General features: G+C 35.6%; 4 protein-coding genes across 4 annotated transcripts; 2 read left to right on the top strand and 2 right to left on the bottom strand.

Annotated features, from left to right (window-relative positions):
- Positions 1 to 548: 548 nt before the first annotated feature.
- Positions 549 to 6,974, bottom strand: LOC105833040 (amyloid protein-binding protein 2). The gene is made up of 9 exons (XM_012674445.3): positions 6,678 to 6,974; positions 5,712 to 5,825; positions 4,450 to 4,700; positions 4,076 to 4,255; positions 3,170 to 3,425; positions 2,946 to 3,070; positions 2,599 to 2,878; positions 2,366 to 2,531; positions 549 to 1,608 (listed from the first exon to the last, which is right to left on the bottom strand). Exons 1-9 carry the CDS (start codon positions 6,819 to 6,821, stop codon positions 1,379 to 1,381), a joined length of 1,746 nt encoding a protein of 581 aa, XP_012529899.1. The 5' UTR covers positions 6,822 to 6,974; the 3' UTR covers positions 549 to 1,378.
- A 745-nt stretch (positions 6,975 to 7,719) lies between these two features.
- On the top strand, positions 7,720 to 11,500 carry LOC105833042 (ras-related protein Rab-18-B). Its single transcript, XM_012674450.3, has 5 exons — positions 7,720 to 7,847; positions 8,197 to 8,540; positions 8,636 to 8,753; positions 9,146 to 9,463; positions 9,833 to 11,500. The coding sequence occupies exons 2-5, from the start codon at positions 8,467 to 8,469 to the stop codon at positions 9,992 to 9,994; spliced, it is 672 nt and encodes a 223-aa protein (XP_012529904.1). The 5' UTR covers positions 7,720 to 7,847; positions 8,197 to 8,466; the 3' UTR covers positions 9,995 to 11,500.
- Positions 11,501 to 11,689: 189 nt separating this feature from the next.
- LOC105833044 lies at positions 11,690 to 13,479 on the top strand. Its single transcript, XM_036292022.1, has 5 exons — positions 11,690 to 12,028; positions 12,112 to 12,566; positions 12,660 to 12,895; positions 12,987 to 13,173; positions 13,287 to 13,479. The coding sequence occupies exons 1-5, from the start codon at positions 11,764 to 11,766 to the stop codon at positions 13,443 to 13,445; spliced, it is 1,302 nt and encodes a 433-aa protein (XP_036147915.1). The 5' UTR covers positions 11,690 to 11,763; the 3' UTR covers positions 13,446 to 13,479.
- Positions 13,480 to 13,558: 79 nt separating this feature from the next.
- LOC105833045 (protein RCC2 homolog) lies at positions 13,559 to 17,871 on the bottom strand. The gene is made up of 4 exons (XM_012674452.3): positions 17,473 to 17,871; positions 16,612 to 16,852; positions 15,027 to 15,874; positions 13,559 to 14,862 (listed from the first exon to the last, which is right to left on the bottom strand). The coding sequence occupies exons 1-4, from the start codon at positions 17,671 to 17,673 to the stop codon at positions 14,692 to 14,694; spliced, it is 1,461 nt and encodes a 486-aa protein (XP_012529906.1). The 5' UTR covers positions 17,674 to 17,871; the 3' UTR covers positions 13,559 to 14,691.
- Between the last annotated feature and the right edge of the window lie 167 nt (positions 17,872 to 18,038).

Below are 18,038 nucleotides of genomic sequence, written 5' to 3' on the forward strand. Positions count from 1 at the left end.
CTGGAAAAATTTTTTTATATGTTGTCTTCGATGAAATCAAATCTATATTCTATATCTTGAAATTTTTCTATCTTAGCTGGAATCGACGTTGAATTGTACCTATCATATATCTATATGTAATCTACATGCACATCACAAATATATGTAGTGATTTCGAGTCCAACTTGGACTATAGAGTCATTGAATGGAAGAAAATAGATTATATATATAGTCAACTATGCCTTGAGCAACTGCTACCTTCGTATTGTCTGATTTATCAAAGAGGTTTTACTATCTATTAAATTATACAAGTTTACAATGACCCAAAGTGCCTAAATACATTTGATTGGCAAGGGTTTGAAAAATTATATCTATCATTATCTGAAATTATCTCGAGATGTCCAAGGACATGCGCGCATATTTTTAATTATCAATATTCATGACATTTATACAACAAAATGTTTGAGAAAAATTATAAGATATATTATATGTAGAATGTATTTTAAATTTAGATGTCAAATTTTACAAGGTGAGAAAAGGTAATAATATGTCATACAGCAAAACATCTGTTCAACAAATTGTTCACCGAGTTTTAATAGCTTCTTAATACCTATCTTTCTAACTACATTATTGTTATAAACATAGGCGCATGTATTTCGAATATTTTTTGTTACTTAAAAATTATGCGATGCATGAAAAATCTACAATTACTGTAATCTTGAGATGAACAATGAATTAAACGTATATTATAGATGTGTTCGACACGCAATTGTAACAAAAAGAAAATATTTTATGAAACCTGAGTAACTCTCTTAAAAAACAGAGCTATTAACGAACAAAGCGAATTATAAAGTATAAAACATATATACAAATCAGATTAAAGCATTGGCAAATTTATATTAAAATGATATATATATATATATATAAATACAAAATATTTAAAAAAGATATATTTTTATGCGCAAGAATTTTTAATTACATCGAGATAAACAGAGACATCAAGTCTAAATATAATTCAATACAAACACAGCAACTGAACTAACAAAAAGAAAACCCCTTTACAATGTTTATGTTGTAATATCATGACTAATAAAAACAATTTATAAATTAATATTTTCAACATTGCATAAATTCGAATTTAAAACACTACCGTGTCTTTTGATGTAAAAAGATAAAAATTTCTTATGTGATATTGATACTATACGTGTCATAAAATATCGACATAAGACAACATAAATTATTACTCGAAATCAATGGTTTATAAATTTCTAATGCGATTCATTACATGTTTTGTTCCTTCTACTTTAACCCAATGTTTTGTAAACGCAACGGAGACCAGCAAGTTGCTCAATGATATACAGTAACATAAAATTTGAATTAGACACACTTATTTGATATATCACATAGAAAAGAACACATTCATTACGTTTGTGATTGGCTGTGGACGTTTTTGTACATCGATTGGTGGCTCCTCAGATTGAACGTGTTTGTCTCTAAGTTCTTTCCAATGATTCAATATATCCGTGTATTCCAATATTTTCTCGTAATCGTCTAACTTATTGTATACGTGTAAAAGTCCTCGATAATCGTATTCTAAACCACTATAACCTTTTCCAAATAATTTCAAACCTGTTAAAAAATAAAATTTATGAAATGCAATAGCGTTTTCCATCGCAATTCGGACTTAATTCAAAGTTAAAATTCAATTTTCAATTAACTTAAGACTTATTTCTTATAATATGAAAAATAGCACCTTATCTCTATAAACCTGAGGCACTTGCGCCCGATCACTTTTTCATCTATTTAAAGTGATTAAAAAAATTTATCAAAATACATGAATATACTTTTAAGTTTGTACTACAAATGTGTGTATTTTATGTCGAAAAAAATATAGTATAATTTAATTATCAAAGATTAATCACAAATTGGATAAAAGTGTTATTTGCCTTAAAAAGTTATAAAGTATAACTTTTTATAGATGCATATTAAAAAATGAGATTCGAAATGCTTTGAAAACAATTTTTTTAATTGACCAATCGCGAAGAATGCTTTGAAGCGTTTTCGTAGCGTCAAATGGATCGCACTCACAGAGGTCTTTTTCGTAACAAACTTTTAATTAAAAAAAAAAAACGGGTAAGTGAAAGAGAGAAATATGAAAAGAAAGAAGTCTTTTTAAGATTTTGATGAACTCCATAAATATGGAATGATTGAAACACCTCGATAATTACGAAATGCTAATTAATGAAGATTTCCACAAATAAAAATTGATCCGACACAAGTTACTCAGACAAAGAGTAAAAGGGAATTTTTATCTTTATGAAGGAAAAGAGTGAAGTAAAACATAAAATTAAAATTTAAACTTGGGTTAAAACATATGTATACTTACTGATTGCGATACTACGATGATAAAGCTTTTCGGCATCTCTGAATCGGTTCATGTGGAAATTATACAATGAAGCTAAATGTCCTATACTCAAGCCTACTTCATAATCGTCACGTCCTAATAGCTCTTCTTTAATACGAATAGCTTTCAGATGCATTGCTTCTGCTTCCTGGAATATCAGATATGTTTAGACATCAAATAGTTAAAAATACACAAAGTGCAAATGGATAAGATACCTGAAACTTCCTCATACTCTGGTATAAGCGACCCAAGTTCCCGTAATGTTTCGCTGTTTGTACATTTCTTTCTCCAAATGCAGTTTTCGACATTTCCAAAGCAGATAAATGAAGATTCTCGGATTTGAGTAAGAGATTTTGCTCCGATAATGGCGTAGATGCATTATCTATAGCGATTTCCTCAAGAATAAGTGCCTTCACTCTTCTAGCACTTGCGAGCATCAAATGATTATGTGGTAAATGTCTCTCTAAGATATCTATAGCTATTCCAGCATGATCGCTGCAAAAGAAAAGTTAATTGCACTTGTCAATATATCATAAGCTATATGTAATCACTAATTAATTACCTTGCGTCGTCAAATCTGCCAGAACTATATTCATGTACATAGAGAGCGTAAGCTAAGTCTTCATGTGCCAAAGCAACATGAAGGTTAGTCCTGCCAAAAATCGTTCCTCTAATATCTAATGCAGTCTAAAAAAATGAAACATTTCACAGTTGTCTTCACAGAAGATTCATAATAATATAGAGGAAGAGAGAGAGAGAGCGAGGGAAAAAGAGAGAGATAAATACCTTGTATACAGTTACACTATTGCTGATGCTATCAAAGTTTAGTAAGAAAAATCCGTAGTCGATGAGAACATCGCTATATTTTGGATGATCCGTATCGAATACTTCTTTCGCGAGGTATACTGCTTCCTTGATTAATAAACCAGCTTTTTGAAGCTCTCGTTTCACCACGCACGACTTCGCCGCTTGTCTCAAAACGTCGACAATAACTCCGGCGGGAAGTGACGGTTTCAATTGTTTTAATGCTTCTATGCTCCATCTGGGTAACAGATAGTATATTAATATATACATATATATAACGGAGCAAAAAATATTAACTGAGAGATTAAGTAAAATTTAAAATAAATGCTTTAAAATATAAACGCTTCCTTTTGTTAGTTCAATTTATTAAAAAAATGTTTCGTTTTTACTCTCCCGCTATATTCGACTTGTACAATAATAATAAACCTGGGGAAAGTGGTGGCAAAATTGTCATTTGAAACTTGTCAATGAGACTTAGACATAATTCACTGTGTCTATCTTTACTAAAGATTATAAATTAAAAAAAAAAAATATATATATATATACACACACAATGTGTTTGACTTGTAACTTATACTTCAGTCATAAGTCTATTGCTTTTACATTGCTTTTACAAAAAACTACATAACATTTAATTTATATTTAGATTTTTATTTTACCAAGACACTTCGAATAAATTAGAGGTTTTTTCTTTTCAGTTGAACCTCTTCAGTTGTATCGCGTTATTCTCTTTTTCTCGTTGAAGAGAAATAAAAGAAAAATAAAACCAGAAGTTCAGCTGAAAATAAACCTAGTGTATCCAAAAGTGGAACAATTGATCCTAAAGAATTACAAGTTTTTGATAATTTTGACTCACTTTGGGAAATAATAAATATTAAGTAAGCGTACCTGTAAGCTTCATCATATTCACTGCGTATGTAGAATAGTACACTGAACTCTGCAAAAAGGGCAGCATGATTGCTACTATTGTACTGCTTGCTTTTTAACTTTTCTATCATTTCCATGGCAAGCTTGTAAGTCTCCGTGGCCCCTTCGAAATCGCAGTACGCCGCTTGTGCATGTAACAACCTAAAATAATGTATCAAGAAATATAATTATTTTAATCCTTCTAAAAATTTGATTGGTCTAACGAGATTAATCCAAAAGATGTTAACTACATGATTCGTATATAAACGTATGTACACAGTATTGCAAGCAAACTTGGCATGGAATAGTGTTATATTTTTGACACGCGTAAATATTAAAATCAAAAACGCACTTACTTGTGACAACAGTCTAACGTTCTGCACCAATCCTTAGGGGTTCGATTATGGTCCAGACATAATTGTTTGCAAGTCAACAGCACCTTTTTACTTTCGAGATACCAGCCGGCGTCGCTGAGAAATCCGCCGAGTCTCAAACCTAGGTTTATCAGTTTGTCCTGTGGCATAGAATTCTTCCTCTCATCGAAACAGCATATGTTGTATTCGAAGACTAGGTTCTCCGCTATTCTTATTTTATGATCCATCGGTGCCTTCGGTAAGGAAAATAAAAAAGTGCTAAGTATATTTTCTGACGTCGGAAAAATAATTTTAGTTGATTGCCTTAGAATGGCTTCAACAAAATTCTGATTAACATAATCGGTGATAAACTGTCAACGTTTGTACTTAACACAAATAGAATTGACTTCTTGTTTAACACATGAGAAAAGAGATTAGATTAGAAACGACGAAAATAGAAAGGACGATAGGTAAAATAGACTGATTTTGGTTTCCGGGTGATAAATAAAAACGATGTTTTTTTTTTAGTTTTTGAGCTGTTAAATCTGTTTCTGATCTTCAAAAAATTTGAATTTGTTAGGAAAGTATTAAAATTAGTACATGAAACTATTAAATAGATAAGAAGCTATTAGGAGAACGGTACGCTAGCAAAAGTGTACAACTATAGTAAAATAATCAATATTAAATGAAAATTGATCGATATGTTAACAACACAAATTAATAACTGAAGAAGGTCAAAGCGGATCTTGATGTTTAAAGATATTTTCGAGTAAATCTTACTATTATCAATAAACAATAATTATCTTAATTGCTGTAATAAAGATTGAAAATAGTTCCCATTCTATAATGCCTTTGTTTTTAGATATTAAATTTTTTTAATTTTTTTATCAAGCAGAACATGAACTATTAGAAATGGGAGCATTATCATTTCACTAGCAAAAAAATATGAATTAATACATTTGAAAAGTTCAACAATAATAATTAAAACAATACTAAATGTTTCCACTTGTTATTCCATTGGTCATCAAAATCGTCTCATTTCACTAATCATCCTTTCACTTTATATACATTTTTATCGCACAAATGTAGATTAATTTTCATCATTTAACTTTTTCTAGTTCTAAGAACTAGAAAAAAAGAGAAAAAGTAAATTAAACCAAGATGAAAGTAGAAATGGACATTAGGTAACTCCAGCTGAGTTAATTGCCAATTAAGTTGATCCAAGTTTGGTCAGAGTTCTGGTTTTTAGGGAGTAACAGGCTCACCTGGAATATTTTCAGGAGGTGCAATCGACGATTGGTAACCTTGAGCATCTTGGAAAAAGTGTCCAGTTCGCTTAATTCTGCTCCTAGTATACATAATCTCCTCTCTTTGTACAACTGAAAGAGATAAGACAGAGAGATTAGTATGACATCAAAAAACTGTTATCAAACCAGCACCTAGATTATGGAACATCTTTAGATGTTCTCCTAGAAAGATGGAATATTCATAGAACTCTTTTTTAAGAAGACAGATATTCCGAAAATATTTTTAGGTCTTAAAAAACTCAGATATCCTATAAGAATATTTAATATTCCCACTCTCAAATCAGAATTTCTGTAAGATTCTGAATATTAAAAAAATCAAATATGAAGAATATTCCATACGACACATATGTAATATTATTCAATGAATGTTCAAAGTAAAATTGCAAAAAAGATTGATTCCTAGTAGTGCAACTCATTGACCCAATATTGGCCTAATGTATTCCACTACTGACCAAACAATATGTGCTGCTTTATAGGATATTTCCATAACAATGGGTGCTTGTTTTAGCTGAATCTCTTGTGCAAGAGTTTCATCTTTTCCCCTTTCTTCCAGTTGGAGAGAAAAAGAGAAAAGATGAGGGCTAAAAAAAAACAGATCCAGTATTAGAACATTCATTAAAAAATATTTGTGTGGGAAGAGCAAAAAATAGAGTATACAGGAATATGGAATCCTCTCTCATGCTGGCTGCGGGAGGTACGATTGAGTCGAAGTCGTGCCGAGACTCGGAGCAACTCGGAACCCGCGGGGAAGAGCGCGGTCGCGCATCATTGCCGTCGTCGCGAGGCAAGACGCAGAAGGAAGCGCGACGGCTGTCATCGGGTCCGATCCGTTCCCTCCGCGTCCGAGGCGCCGCGCGCGACGACGACGACGACGACGACGACGACGACAACTTTGACGATGACGACAGCTCGACGTCCCATTACCTGATAGTAGATATCGAACCGCACGCTCTTGGGCAGGTCGACGAGGTATGGCTTGTAGGTGCGAAACTTGTCGACCACCGCGGACACGCACAAGTGGTACAGGCTCCGCGTGGAATACAACCGTGGCTCGCGTCCATCGGCCATTTTCGCGAACGGCCTTTTTTTGATTAATCACCAACACAATCGCGAGTGTTGTAACCGTGCTGTGTCGCGAACCGTTGTGCCCATACACTACACTGTCCAGTGCCCAGTGTGCCCACGACGGTGTCGCCGTTGGCGGTGCGCGTGCGTGCGCGAGTGGAGTAAATCAGACGACCACCGACCAGCGTTGAACAAGCGAGAGCGCGAGGAGCAGCACAAACCAGCGCAAACGGCGCGCAGCGGTAACCGTCCGCGTGTCTTCGTCCGCGAGGTGACGTCCGACGTCGCCGCGGATCAGAGATGCCGTCGCGAGGCACAAATCGCGATACGCGCGAAATCTAGTCCCTTTGCGCGTCTGAAGCGTCAGCGGTTAGCCTGGTCCCCGCGGGAGAGATCCCCTGGGCTTCCGGGTCGAATCGAGCCCTCTGATCTCTGATCGCGAAAACCTACAGGGTGTCCGCGACATTCACGCCCGATGACAGGTCCAGATCCTTCGACCAATGAATTCCCCCTCTTCCCCCATCTTATCAGCTGATTGGTCCTATCAGCTCCGATGAGGGAGAAGGATCCCGCACGAGGAGCAGTTGGAGCACTGGAGATGCGGAGAATGGACAATAGAAGCAGTCGGATGCTCTCTTTGTTCGATTATGCGAAGCATTAGGGAGAAGGGGACAAAAATAACACTTTTATGACGATAAGTAATGTCAAGTTGCTACTTGAATGGAAGCTGTCATTTTTCTTGTGAAAGTAACCAAAATTGAAAGACGACAGCTTTTTCTCAGGTAGCGAATTGATATTTATCATCGTATTGTCAATGGTGTCAAATAATTGTTATTTTTGTCAGCTGTCTGAGTCATCAGAATTGTGACATTTTGTTCATTAACAATTAAATTTAATATTCTTTTCGTTACCCATCATGGTTGAAACAGCATAACGTAGAAGAAACCGAGGGAAGAGAAGGATAGAAGATGTCGTATGCCTCTTTTTAAAAGAGAGAAAGGCGACTATTACTCTTCTTTCAATCGATGAGTGCGTTCTACAGAAAATTGTTTTACAACTGTTGTAAAATTCTTTTACACGATTGTTTTATGTATTTAAATTAAACTAGAAGAAACTAATCGTATTGAAGAATCCTGCAACAGTATAGTTGCAAATCTGCTCTTTTTTTGTTGAACGCCGTCATTCGCATCATTTCAGAAAAGAAACGTCCTTATATTTGTTTATATATCATCCTATTGTTCCTTTTTAATGATTCCTGATGTTTGCTTTTCATAAGAGCGTGCAATATTCTATAAAAAATAATAAATGATAATGAATGACGATCTCTAGCGGCGTTTTTCGTAAAAAAAAATTCTACTAATCTTTATTTATTTCTCAGTCGAGTCTCTCTAAAGAGTCCATTATTGAAGAAGACACACTGTATATAAGATACAACATATACACAGGCATACATACAGCAGCTACGCTACACACGGTGCCATCAACAGGCACGGTGGTAATCAGTAGTGTTGTTTAAAACGTCACGGTGCTCCGCAAATTGACGTTAGACGTGTACGCACGAAAGTGAGGGCAGCGGTATCTTTTTTTTTCCAACGCTAACGTTAACGATTGATAAGACCTCGCGTTCAACGTCAACGGATTATTTATTATGGCTGATCAGGAAGACGTTCTGACGATATTGAAGATTCTTATGATAGGCGAATCCAACGTAGGAAAGTCAAGGTAAACTGGAGTAAAGTCGAACTCGTGACTCATTCCTCGTTTATTCATTCCGATTTGCGACGCTCGTGTCTAATCGGTGGCTACTAATTTTCCAGCATACTCCTGAGGTTCACTGAGGATGAGTTTCACGAGAACATGCAGAGTACGGTTGGGATGGACTACAAGACCAAGCAGGTCACCATTGACGGCAACGTGGTGAAGCTTGCAATTTGGGTTCGTAATTGCAGGCTAAAGATTATTCTATATATAAAAAGTGATTAGAAGTTGTTGGCTTTGCACAGTTGTTTGATCACTTCTGCCAGCGCAGATTGACTTTAACCTCGATTTCATCCTCCGCAGACTACCCTGCTTTTCACTGCTTAGTCATAATACAGCAAAGTGGGAAGAATCAATGCAATATAATCTAGTAGTTAGTCTGTGGAGGACTTATTTCTTTTTATCTTATTCTAATTCTAGGACTAAGAAAGAGCTGAGATTAAAGTTTGTTTACGATGATAGAAATGGAGTTGAATAACTTGTGCTTTATAATATTTTACAATCACTTATGAACTGTTATGTTTAATCAAGGGATGTGTCATGGATTTGTCAAAGCCCACTGTTTATAGGACACCGCTGGCCAGGAGCGATTTCGCACCTTAACACCTAGTTATTACAGAGATGGCCAGGGTGCTATCTTGATGTTTGACGTTACGGATCGAAATACCTTTGTGAAATTGGAAACATGGCTCAACGAGTTAAATACATATTGCAACAAAACAGATATCGTCAAGATGGTAGTAGGTAATAAGATAGATCTGCCAAATAGAGAGGTGAGCACGGAGGAGGGTCTGCAGTTCGCCAGGAGGCATCAAACTTTGTATATCGAGAGCAGCGCAAAAACTGCGGATGGTGTCAAATGTTGCTTCGAGGAACTCGTTCAAAAGGTACTTGCGACTTGAAACTTGTAGCAATTTTATATGCACGTGTAAAGATATTATAATTATATTTAAAGTTTCAATAAGAGAAAAGAGTCTATGAGCTAAGCAAGGTATTTGTGTTAAAAAATTGTAACTGTATTTATGTGGACAATTACATAAGTTACCTAATTTATATAAAATAAAATCGAAAGGTCTGATTTATACAATTTTTAATTGGCTTAATAGTTTCTTAATTGTACTATTTGAATTTTAAATCTACTTTGAACCTCTTAAATATTTATTTTGATTCATAATTATTAAAAATTTTAATGTAATAATTATATTACATTTGCATTATTTATAACATTATGTAAAATATGACACTGCACATAACAGATAATACAAACGCCTGGACTTTGGGATACTCACTCTTTGCGATTGTACGACAACGGTACTATGGGTGGCGCGAGGCACCGAATGGGAAAGAGAGGCATGCAGTTGACCGATAATCATCAACAGCAGGATGCGAACTCAAACTGTTACTGCAGTTTACTATAATTAACTGTGAAACGTTTGTGCTCTTACAACAAAAGTGTATACACAATGTGTTAAGTTTGAAGATCTTGCGTGACAAATAAATTTCAAGGGGACATTGAGTGTAATGTGGAAGGGTTAAAATGTAATAGATCACATACGTACACACTTTATAGTATTTCGAATTTACGAAACTTATCCAGGGGTAAGCATGTACTTGTTTATATCACGTGTACAAACTGTCGTTAAAAATTAAGTTGAATCTGGCATATAGAAATCTATGACATCAAGTAAAATTTTGTGTTCGTATAAATATATTTACGAATGCTAAGAAAACTTTTGTAGCACGCACACACACACACACACACACACACACACACATTCACTAAGTATTTGTATGGAGACATTAGTTGATAATCTGTCCATCATGTATTTGTACAAGTAAATTTGAACATTTTTATAGTCTTTTTCGATTATGTTTGTCGTTTTATATTTTGCACAAGACGTACGCTTGACGCATAGTGTTGTTACATTAAAAAAATATGTATTATACATTGTAAAAAATGTATCTAAGATTGTTGCTTTGTTACTTTGTCTATTGGGTACTAATTTCTAGGTTTTAACATATATTTTTTAAATCTGAAATATATACTCGCCAAGAGAAAGCGGTGAGTATATATTTTACAGAGATTTCGATATATAATTACGTGGTACATAGTGATATATAGTGTATCCCAGAATTCGTGCATACTGAGTGCGATTCTTTGCCAGAAGAAGCAACTTTTTCCTCTTGCGAAATTGCGTTTGAGCAATAATTTTTAATGGGAGCAATTTAAAGCTAGCCCAGGGAGAAACAACAAATAATAAACGTCTAATAAACGTTTATCGACGTCTATTAAACTTCAAGTTGATGTGTCTGTTCTCTCTGGGAGGTAACCAGACGCGTTGCTCCGTGTGAAAACGACTGACTCATAATCAGCAGTCCCCGAGATCTCAATTTAGGGGTTCCCATTAATTTAAAGCTCTCGAATAAGTTTTAAATTACGGATGTTTTATTATTTCTCTGAAGCTTTTTTATCATCAATTATACGTGATGCCTAATAAACGAAACATCATTATTTAGAATACAACTTATTTAATTGCAAACAGTTAATAATTCTATTAATTCGAATAACGTTAAAGAGAATATTGCCAGTAGGAGCCATCACTAGATACTCGTGTACAAGAACTTTTAGATTATGTCAAACGCGTTGCAATGCGAACGCAATTGAAAATATGTACATCGAGTACGCAAATATTATTAAATATTATAAATCTTTTAATTAATTCTCTGAAGCAGCAATTGAAAGTAAAATAAAATAAGTAGATTAAATACTAAATATTTTCACATCTAAAGATATGGATCTAAGAAAGGCTAATTAAATGTGAAAAAAACCCATAAAAAACATTGTTTAAACTTGTCAAACAAAGGAAAAAAGTTGCTTCTTTTAACACAGAAAAATGCATTGTAAGTTTGAATTATGAGATACCCTGTATATAAATTATATATATTATATATTATAATTTATTTGTAAATAAAAATTTTTTGAACATGATATTTTATTATATTTTAATCTAAAAAAGGTATAATATATGTGTGTATTACACCATTGTTGTATATATAAACAATAATCAATCCATAGCCTAAATAATTAGTTTGCATTTTGACATTTGTTGTAAAATGACTTAAAACCGTCATTTGGTTTACATCATGGTTCTATCATATGATATATGATTCATAGATTTGTCTAAAAATGTCATATACGCAGAATACAACGAACGAAGAGTCGTTAAGCGAGACCAAGCTACATATAAAATTAACAAATAAAGGAATGCTCATTTACGGTGGATGGAGCAACGAAAGATTACTCAACTTGCTGAAGGACAAACTAGTGCGATGTAATGATATTAAGTCTTCATTCGTGTGTACCGACGATGCGTCACGCGATAAATCATTACATTTTGTTATCCATAGCGGAATGTATCCCGAATGTATTTTACTGGAATTAGAAGGAAGAGGTATCGAAATCTTTTCGTACAGATTTCATACACGTGTGTTTCGTTATTTATCGTTGTTTTTTACATTAAACAGTGAATTTTAGGCATGCCATCGCGAAGTATTGTGAAGGCCATGAAATTTGGTCTTCTCGGTCTTATACCTGAGGAACTAAAATATTTCGAAAATTTTGGAGCGAAAGTAGATACGGATACATGGACGAAGAGACTCGACGATAAATTGATTGGGAATCTAGCTGCTACAGGATTAACTGAAAATCAATGCTGGTCTATTGTTACGTGCGGCTTGGCGTCTCAAGACGAATGTACATTGTACCGGCTTCTATCGAGTGGCATCGATGTTCCAGGAATTTTAGACTGGCAGGGAAAAGTTAAGTCAGCTTCATCGACAATAATACGTTTTTTGAAAAGTCTTGGCATGGACGAGGGCACTTGCAATTATGTAAAAGAGAACGGTGTCGACGAAGAAGCGGAAGATATTCTAATTGATCTTGGATACAACGAATACAAAGAAAAAGAAGCTTTAGATTTAGTAACTGAGGTGTTTTAATTGATTGCAAAACATATTAGATAAAACGCACGTTATGCTATAGACGAATAAATAATCCATTCTTGAAATTGAAATAATCGACAGGAAATATTATGCGAATGTAGTTTAACTATATTAGAATCACGCTCCATTTTTTCGGAAGAAAAATCGACTGACGCTGCGTCCAATAATTTATCGAAGACATCTTGTGATCTAAGTAAAACAGCATTTTCAAGTATTTACACTGCAACAAGTACACAGTATGCCAAGTGTACTTGTTATTTGAATTTATTGCCAAAAGAACGAAATAGTAAAGTTCTGAAGAGAAACGATTATTTGAGGTAGTATTTTAAAGCATTTCTATTTGTATTATTAAATTTGCATAAATAAGTACGGTAATGAGTAATAGTGTAACGTAAAGATAATATGTAGACAATATGTGATGGTGCCACTATCATGGGCGCTTAGTAGAGCTTTGAGGTATCATCCGACGGATCCTATACATTACATAGCCTATCAACTGTTACGTTGGAAGTATGGAAACGTTTCGCAAGAGGAAATGCAAAGTGCTCAACAATTTGTCGCTTCTGCTACTATAATAATGGATCAAAAACTCATGGTAAAAAATTGAATATTCTTTAGTAAAACGGTGTAATGTATAAAAAATTTGATAATATAGAAAATATTTTTAATTTATATAGCTTGTAAAATTTAATATAATTTTGTCAATAGCAAAAATATAAATGCGAAGAGAAAAACGCTGTTAGACGGTTAAATAAAACTGCCGTAAAAGATATGCCTTGTGATGTGTGTTTAGAACGACAGAAATTGCATCGTATTAAACAACATTGTTGGAAATGTATAAGAGTGCCAATATCTCAAACAAACTAAATCTGCACTTAGCGATGCACTTAATGGCGGAGAAATAAATTTTTTTCAAAATTTGAAATGCGAATATATCTCTTAAAAGTACTAAATAAGACAAGAGCTTTCGATAGAAATTTCTTAAAAAATTCGTTTATTTTATAATTGGACTTGTACATTCATCTCAAGTTTATCAGAAGAATATTTCGGTGCAGAAATCGCACGAGAGTATTACATGGAACGGAATGGAATGAATGTCTGTCATCACAATGAGAGATATTCGTAATACATTCTGGCAGTGATCGGAGTTCTATTTTATTGTGTACTCGACCAAGCTTCTTTAACGCATCTACAATAATGTACCATGTGTTATAAAATTCATCTTGGAAAAAATCTTAAAATTCGAAATATGTCAGTCGCCTGAATTTGATGAATTTTTTCTCTAATCCAGCTAAAAAGAATTCCACAGCTCCCTTTTTTATCACTTTACAATATATGATATTATAAATGGAAATTCACTTTACATATATTAAAAAAACTTATATTAGAAATAAAGTTACATGTTTTCTAAGTAACATGTTTTAATTTAAAATTAACATTAAAAAGTTAAATTATTTTCCTATAAAGTTAATAAAACGCAAACCAAAATTTAATTCACATACAACCGTTAAAATATTATCTAATTGAATGATGGTTCACTCGCATTAATCCTATTACAGAGATTATCCCTGTATATGTAAAAAACGATTCCTGCAGATGTAATGATTCAGGTACTGCTGTGATGAATCAATGATATAAACTATTTGAACAGGTAAATGGATTAAGAAAGCGATAAAAATAAAGGCAGTTACTGCTGATTTCTACAAGTTCTCTTTCCAGTTCTTCAGCATCTCTACGAATAATCTATCTCCATTTCGATGAAAATTACAGCAAACTTTAATAAAATAGTAACGTATCAAAATATATTTTTGCATCTATCTTGTTTGGTCTATTATCCTGAGCTGCTAACAGAATGGGTCTCAAATATTACAAATCGACTTTCATTTGTGTGTTAAGTAAAAACTGGAAGTACAAAGTAGAGCAATATCTAACCCTATATATCTCTTCTGGACGTTTTGTGGCGATCTATTGTTATCGTTCTCGGATTATTTTATTAAAATTCGTTAAAACGTAGTTGTAGCTTATTGAAGGGAAATAAGAATTCCCATTCCGATTCGATCATCTGCAATAGTGACGCAGTAGAAACCCATTTACGCGGGTCGGAGAATACATTTTAAACGGAGTACACCTGAAGCTTACTAATCTTGGCTCTTTCCTCCTCAGTATCATCTCGGCAGATCATAAGCGTATGAGACAGACCACATGTAACGGCAGTAATGTATAAACCTTCCAAGGCTTTCACCTCCATCGGAGTCGTCGATGACTTTCGCATTTCACCGAAACCCTGGGAGAAAATTAAATTATAATTTAATAAAGTAAATACAATTCTTGGAAAACACTTTAGAATCAACTAGTGTAAACTGATTTTATGGTTTTAGTTATATATCTTTAAGTTCGGTTAACCGTTCACAATTGTATTTACTCTTTGATGTCTCTTTAATGTCTTACCAATTCTCCGAACGTAGGACTGGGGCCCCAGGCGATAACGGAATCGTCAGCCGCAACTACCACGCTTGTCTGCGAACAACCAACGCATCGAATTTCCCAACCAGATAGATCCTGAATCGGTTTGGGATACATGTTGGCCTCACCGGTGCGCTTAGTCTGACCGAACATCAGGGCGGAACCGTGTACGTTGATCGCGATGCTGTACGTGCTGCCACAGTGCACCGCACGGACGCCGCGACTGGGCGGTTCCAGAAACTTGATAAGACGCGGCACTAGCTCATCGCGCTGCTCGTTGTGCCCCAAACGACCGATCCCACCGAATCCCCAAGAGAACGCACGATTCTTACTGTCAATTGCGACTGTGTGATAGTGACCGCAGCTGAAGTCCGTAATCTCAACATGATCCAACGGTGTCGCATGGCCGTCCTTACCCCTCTCAACATACAAAACAATTCGCTTAGGCACTTTCTCGTAATGAAATGCCATTCTCGTACTTGTGATGAAGTATTTGCCGTCGGTGTTATGACCCAGAGCGCCGTATTCTGGACATCCGAACGAATGCAAGCCACCCTTGATATCCAGGATCATCGAGAATTCCGCGCCGCATCCCACTTTCACTATCGGTGGTCCGGAATACTTAACTTTGGTGGCGGTCACAATACACGGGTCGTTTTTGCCGACTCCGCATTGGCCCAGTTTATTGTCGCCGGCAGCAAAAACTATGCCACGGCTCGTTAAAAATAAAGTATGATTACGTCCGCATGACGCCCCTATAACCGTGTGTCCCTTTAAGGCTTCGACTTCAGTGGGCTCGTCGCGACGATTGGTGTCACCGACACCCAATTGACCTGTTGAAAAAATGCGGCTTCAGCAATAATGTCGACAGAACAAAACTTTACGCAATTGTACATTTAAATACAATTAATATATATCTGTCGAATTTAGATTAATGCTTCTAGGACATTGAATATAAAATTTTATTGAGACGTGCTGTACCAGCATAAAATCTATACAGACTTGTGTAAGCATTAATTTTTAATACAAAGCATGCTCAATTGAAAGCATGTCCCATTTGAGATCGTTTGTGTGTGGCATTGAGACAAGTCTAGACATGCAAAGTCAGATCAAAAAGGAAAGTGTTGAGACATCTTTTCTATAGGACTTATCGCCTTGTGACTCTTTTATGGTTTTTTTTAAAGGCTCTAAAAGGACAGAGATTTAGATGTAAAAATAACATATTGTAAAAAATCGATTTCAGGCCAATCAAAGAAGTTTTGGTATCCTGCGGTTTGTGAAACAATGAGAGAAATTTGTGCCCCAATGCCCATGGAAATTTCTTTTGACTATTGTAATGTATGTCCAACAATGTAACCAGGGCTTAGTTAACAATTTTGTATGAAAGCAGATTTGTTGTGAATTTCTTGGCTCTTATATGCTTCAGATTTATCAGATTTAATCAAAGGAATAAAGATAAATGATAACCTGTTGTATGTACAAACTCATACCTTAATATAAAGAAAATAACTGTAAAATTACAAACTATAATATCAGTTATTGTATATAAAGACGCATATCGCTTGCTTACCTTTATCGTTTCTACCGAAAGCCAAGCATCTATTATTTTCGGTAACAATAATGCTGTGGGATGCGGCAGGACCGGATGCAATCAGTCGTACTCTCGCATCATTCAAGTTTTTAAACGTGTGCGGCGTCCACAGGCTACGTCCTACGTTCGCTTTCACTCCCTTAGGCGGTGCCTTGCGACCAGCCATTTCCCAATTAGTAAGGCCACACATGAGCAATGTTCCAGGTTTGCCCCAGCCACCCTAATATAAAATAGAATTCTTAGTTACTCTATGTTAGATCTAATGCTTTGTGCATGTGTAAAAATAGCCAGACCTAGATCAAACTTTCAATCTTTAGTGTAAAGCAAATATAAACGAAAAAAGTGTGACAGAAGAACTTATATATACATATATGTATTTCTTTTTAAATAATCAGTAAATTAAAAAAAAAACAAATTGCAGTATATTCTTTTAAGACTCTGGATTTTAAGATTCGTTATGATATTAACTGCTAAAAATTTCTAGCGTACATAATGCAAAAATATCAGAACGCAGCATTAATGCACACATTCAGAAAAAAAATTATAGTGGTAGGCAACTATAAAAGTAATAACTATACATTGTATTTATCATAGAATTAATGTTGTATGTAATACCATAAATTATTTTATAATTACTTCAACTAAAATTTTAAAATGGTCTAACTACCGTCGGTGCGTTTTAATATGTAAATTTTTGAACATAGACAATAGCGATTGTTAATTCTGAATTAAATCCGCGTCGCGTCGTGCCGCAGTTCTCAGAGAGCTCGCGCGCTCTCCTCATAGGTGGGAGAGGGAAAAAGGGGGGAAGAGAGGAGGATAATGAGGAGAGAGTATTACCTCGGGAGCCGGCAGCTCGGGTATGCTCGAGTCATCCGCGAGCGCGTCCTCGGCGATGGCGTCCTCGCCGTCGGCGTTGGAGTCGGCCTCGGCATCGTCAACCTCCGAGTCGCTGGAGATGTCCTCCTCGTCGTACTCTACCTTGCGCTGCTTCGGGCGGTTCTTTGCTTTGCCGCCCGCGTTTTTTCGCTTGGTCGACATAGCCGCGATGATGATGATGATGACGGTAACTCGCTGCAAGAGTGGGACGCGTGAATCTTCTTGTCTTCTTCCTCCGTCGCACACCACCTTCCTCGTGTCGCTTTCTCGCGCGGTAGAACGCGGTACGGATCAGGTAAACGAGGTGCACCCGGCGGCAGTATTTCACGCTGCTGTTGGCGGCCGCCGCGGTGACATTTATCGATGTAATGGCGCTGAGGAAGCCGCGCTGCGTCGCGCCGCGCCGCCGACGGAAAATCGACAACAAAAACGCGGCCACCTGGCGCTCAAAAATCATAATAAAACCATGCTCCCGCGATAAGTGTATATACATGCGTACGTGCGCATGTATATACACGGCGCGCCGA

Source organism: Monomorium pharaonis, chromosome 9, assembly GCF_013373865.1.
Source record: "Monomorium pharaonis isolate MP-MQ-018 chromosome 9, ASM1337386v2, whole genome shotgun sequence".
NCBI classification, from domain to species: domain Eukaryota; kingdom Metazoa; phylum Arthropoda; class Insecta; order Hymenoptera; family Formicidae; genus Monomorium; species Monomorium pharaonis.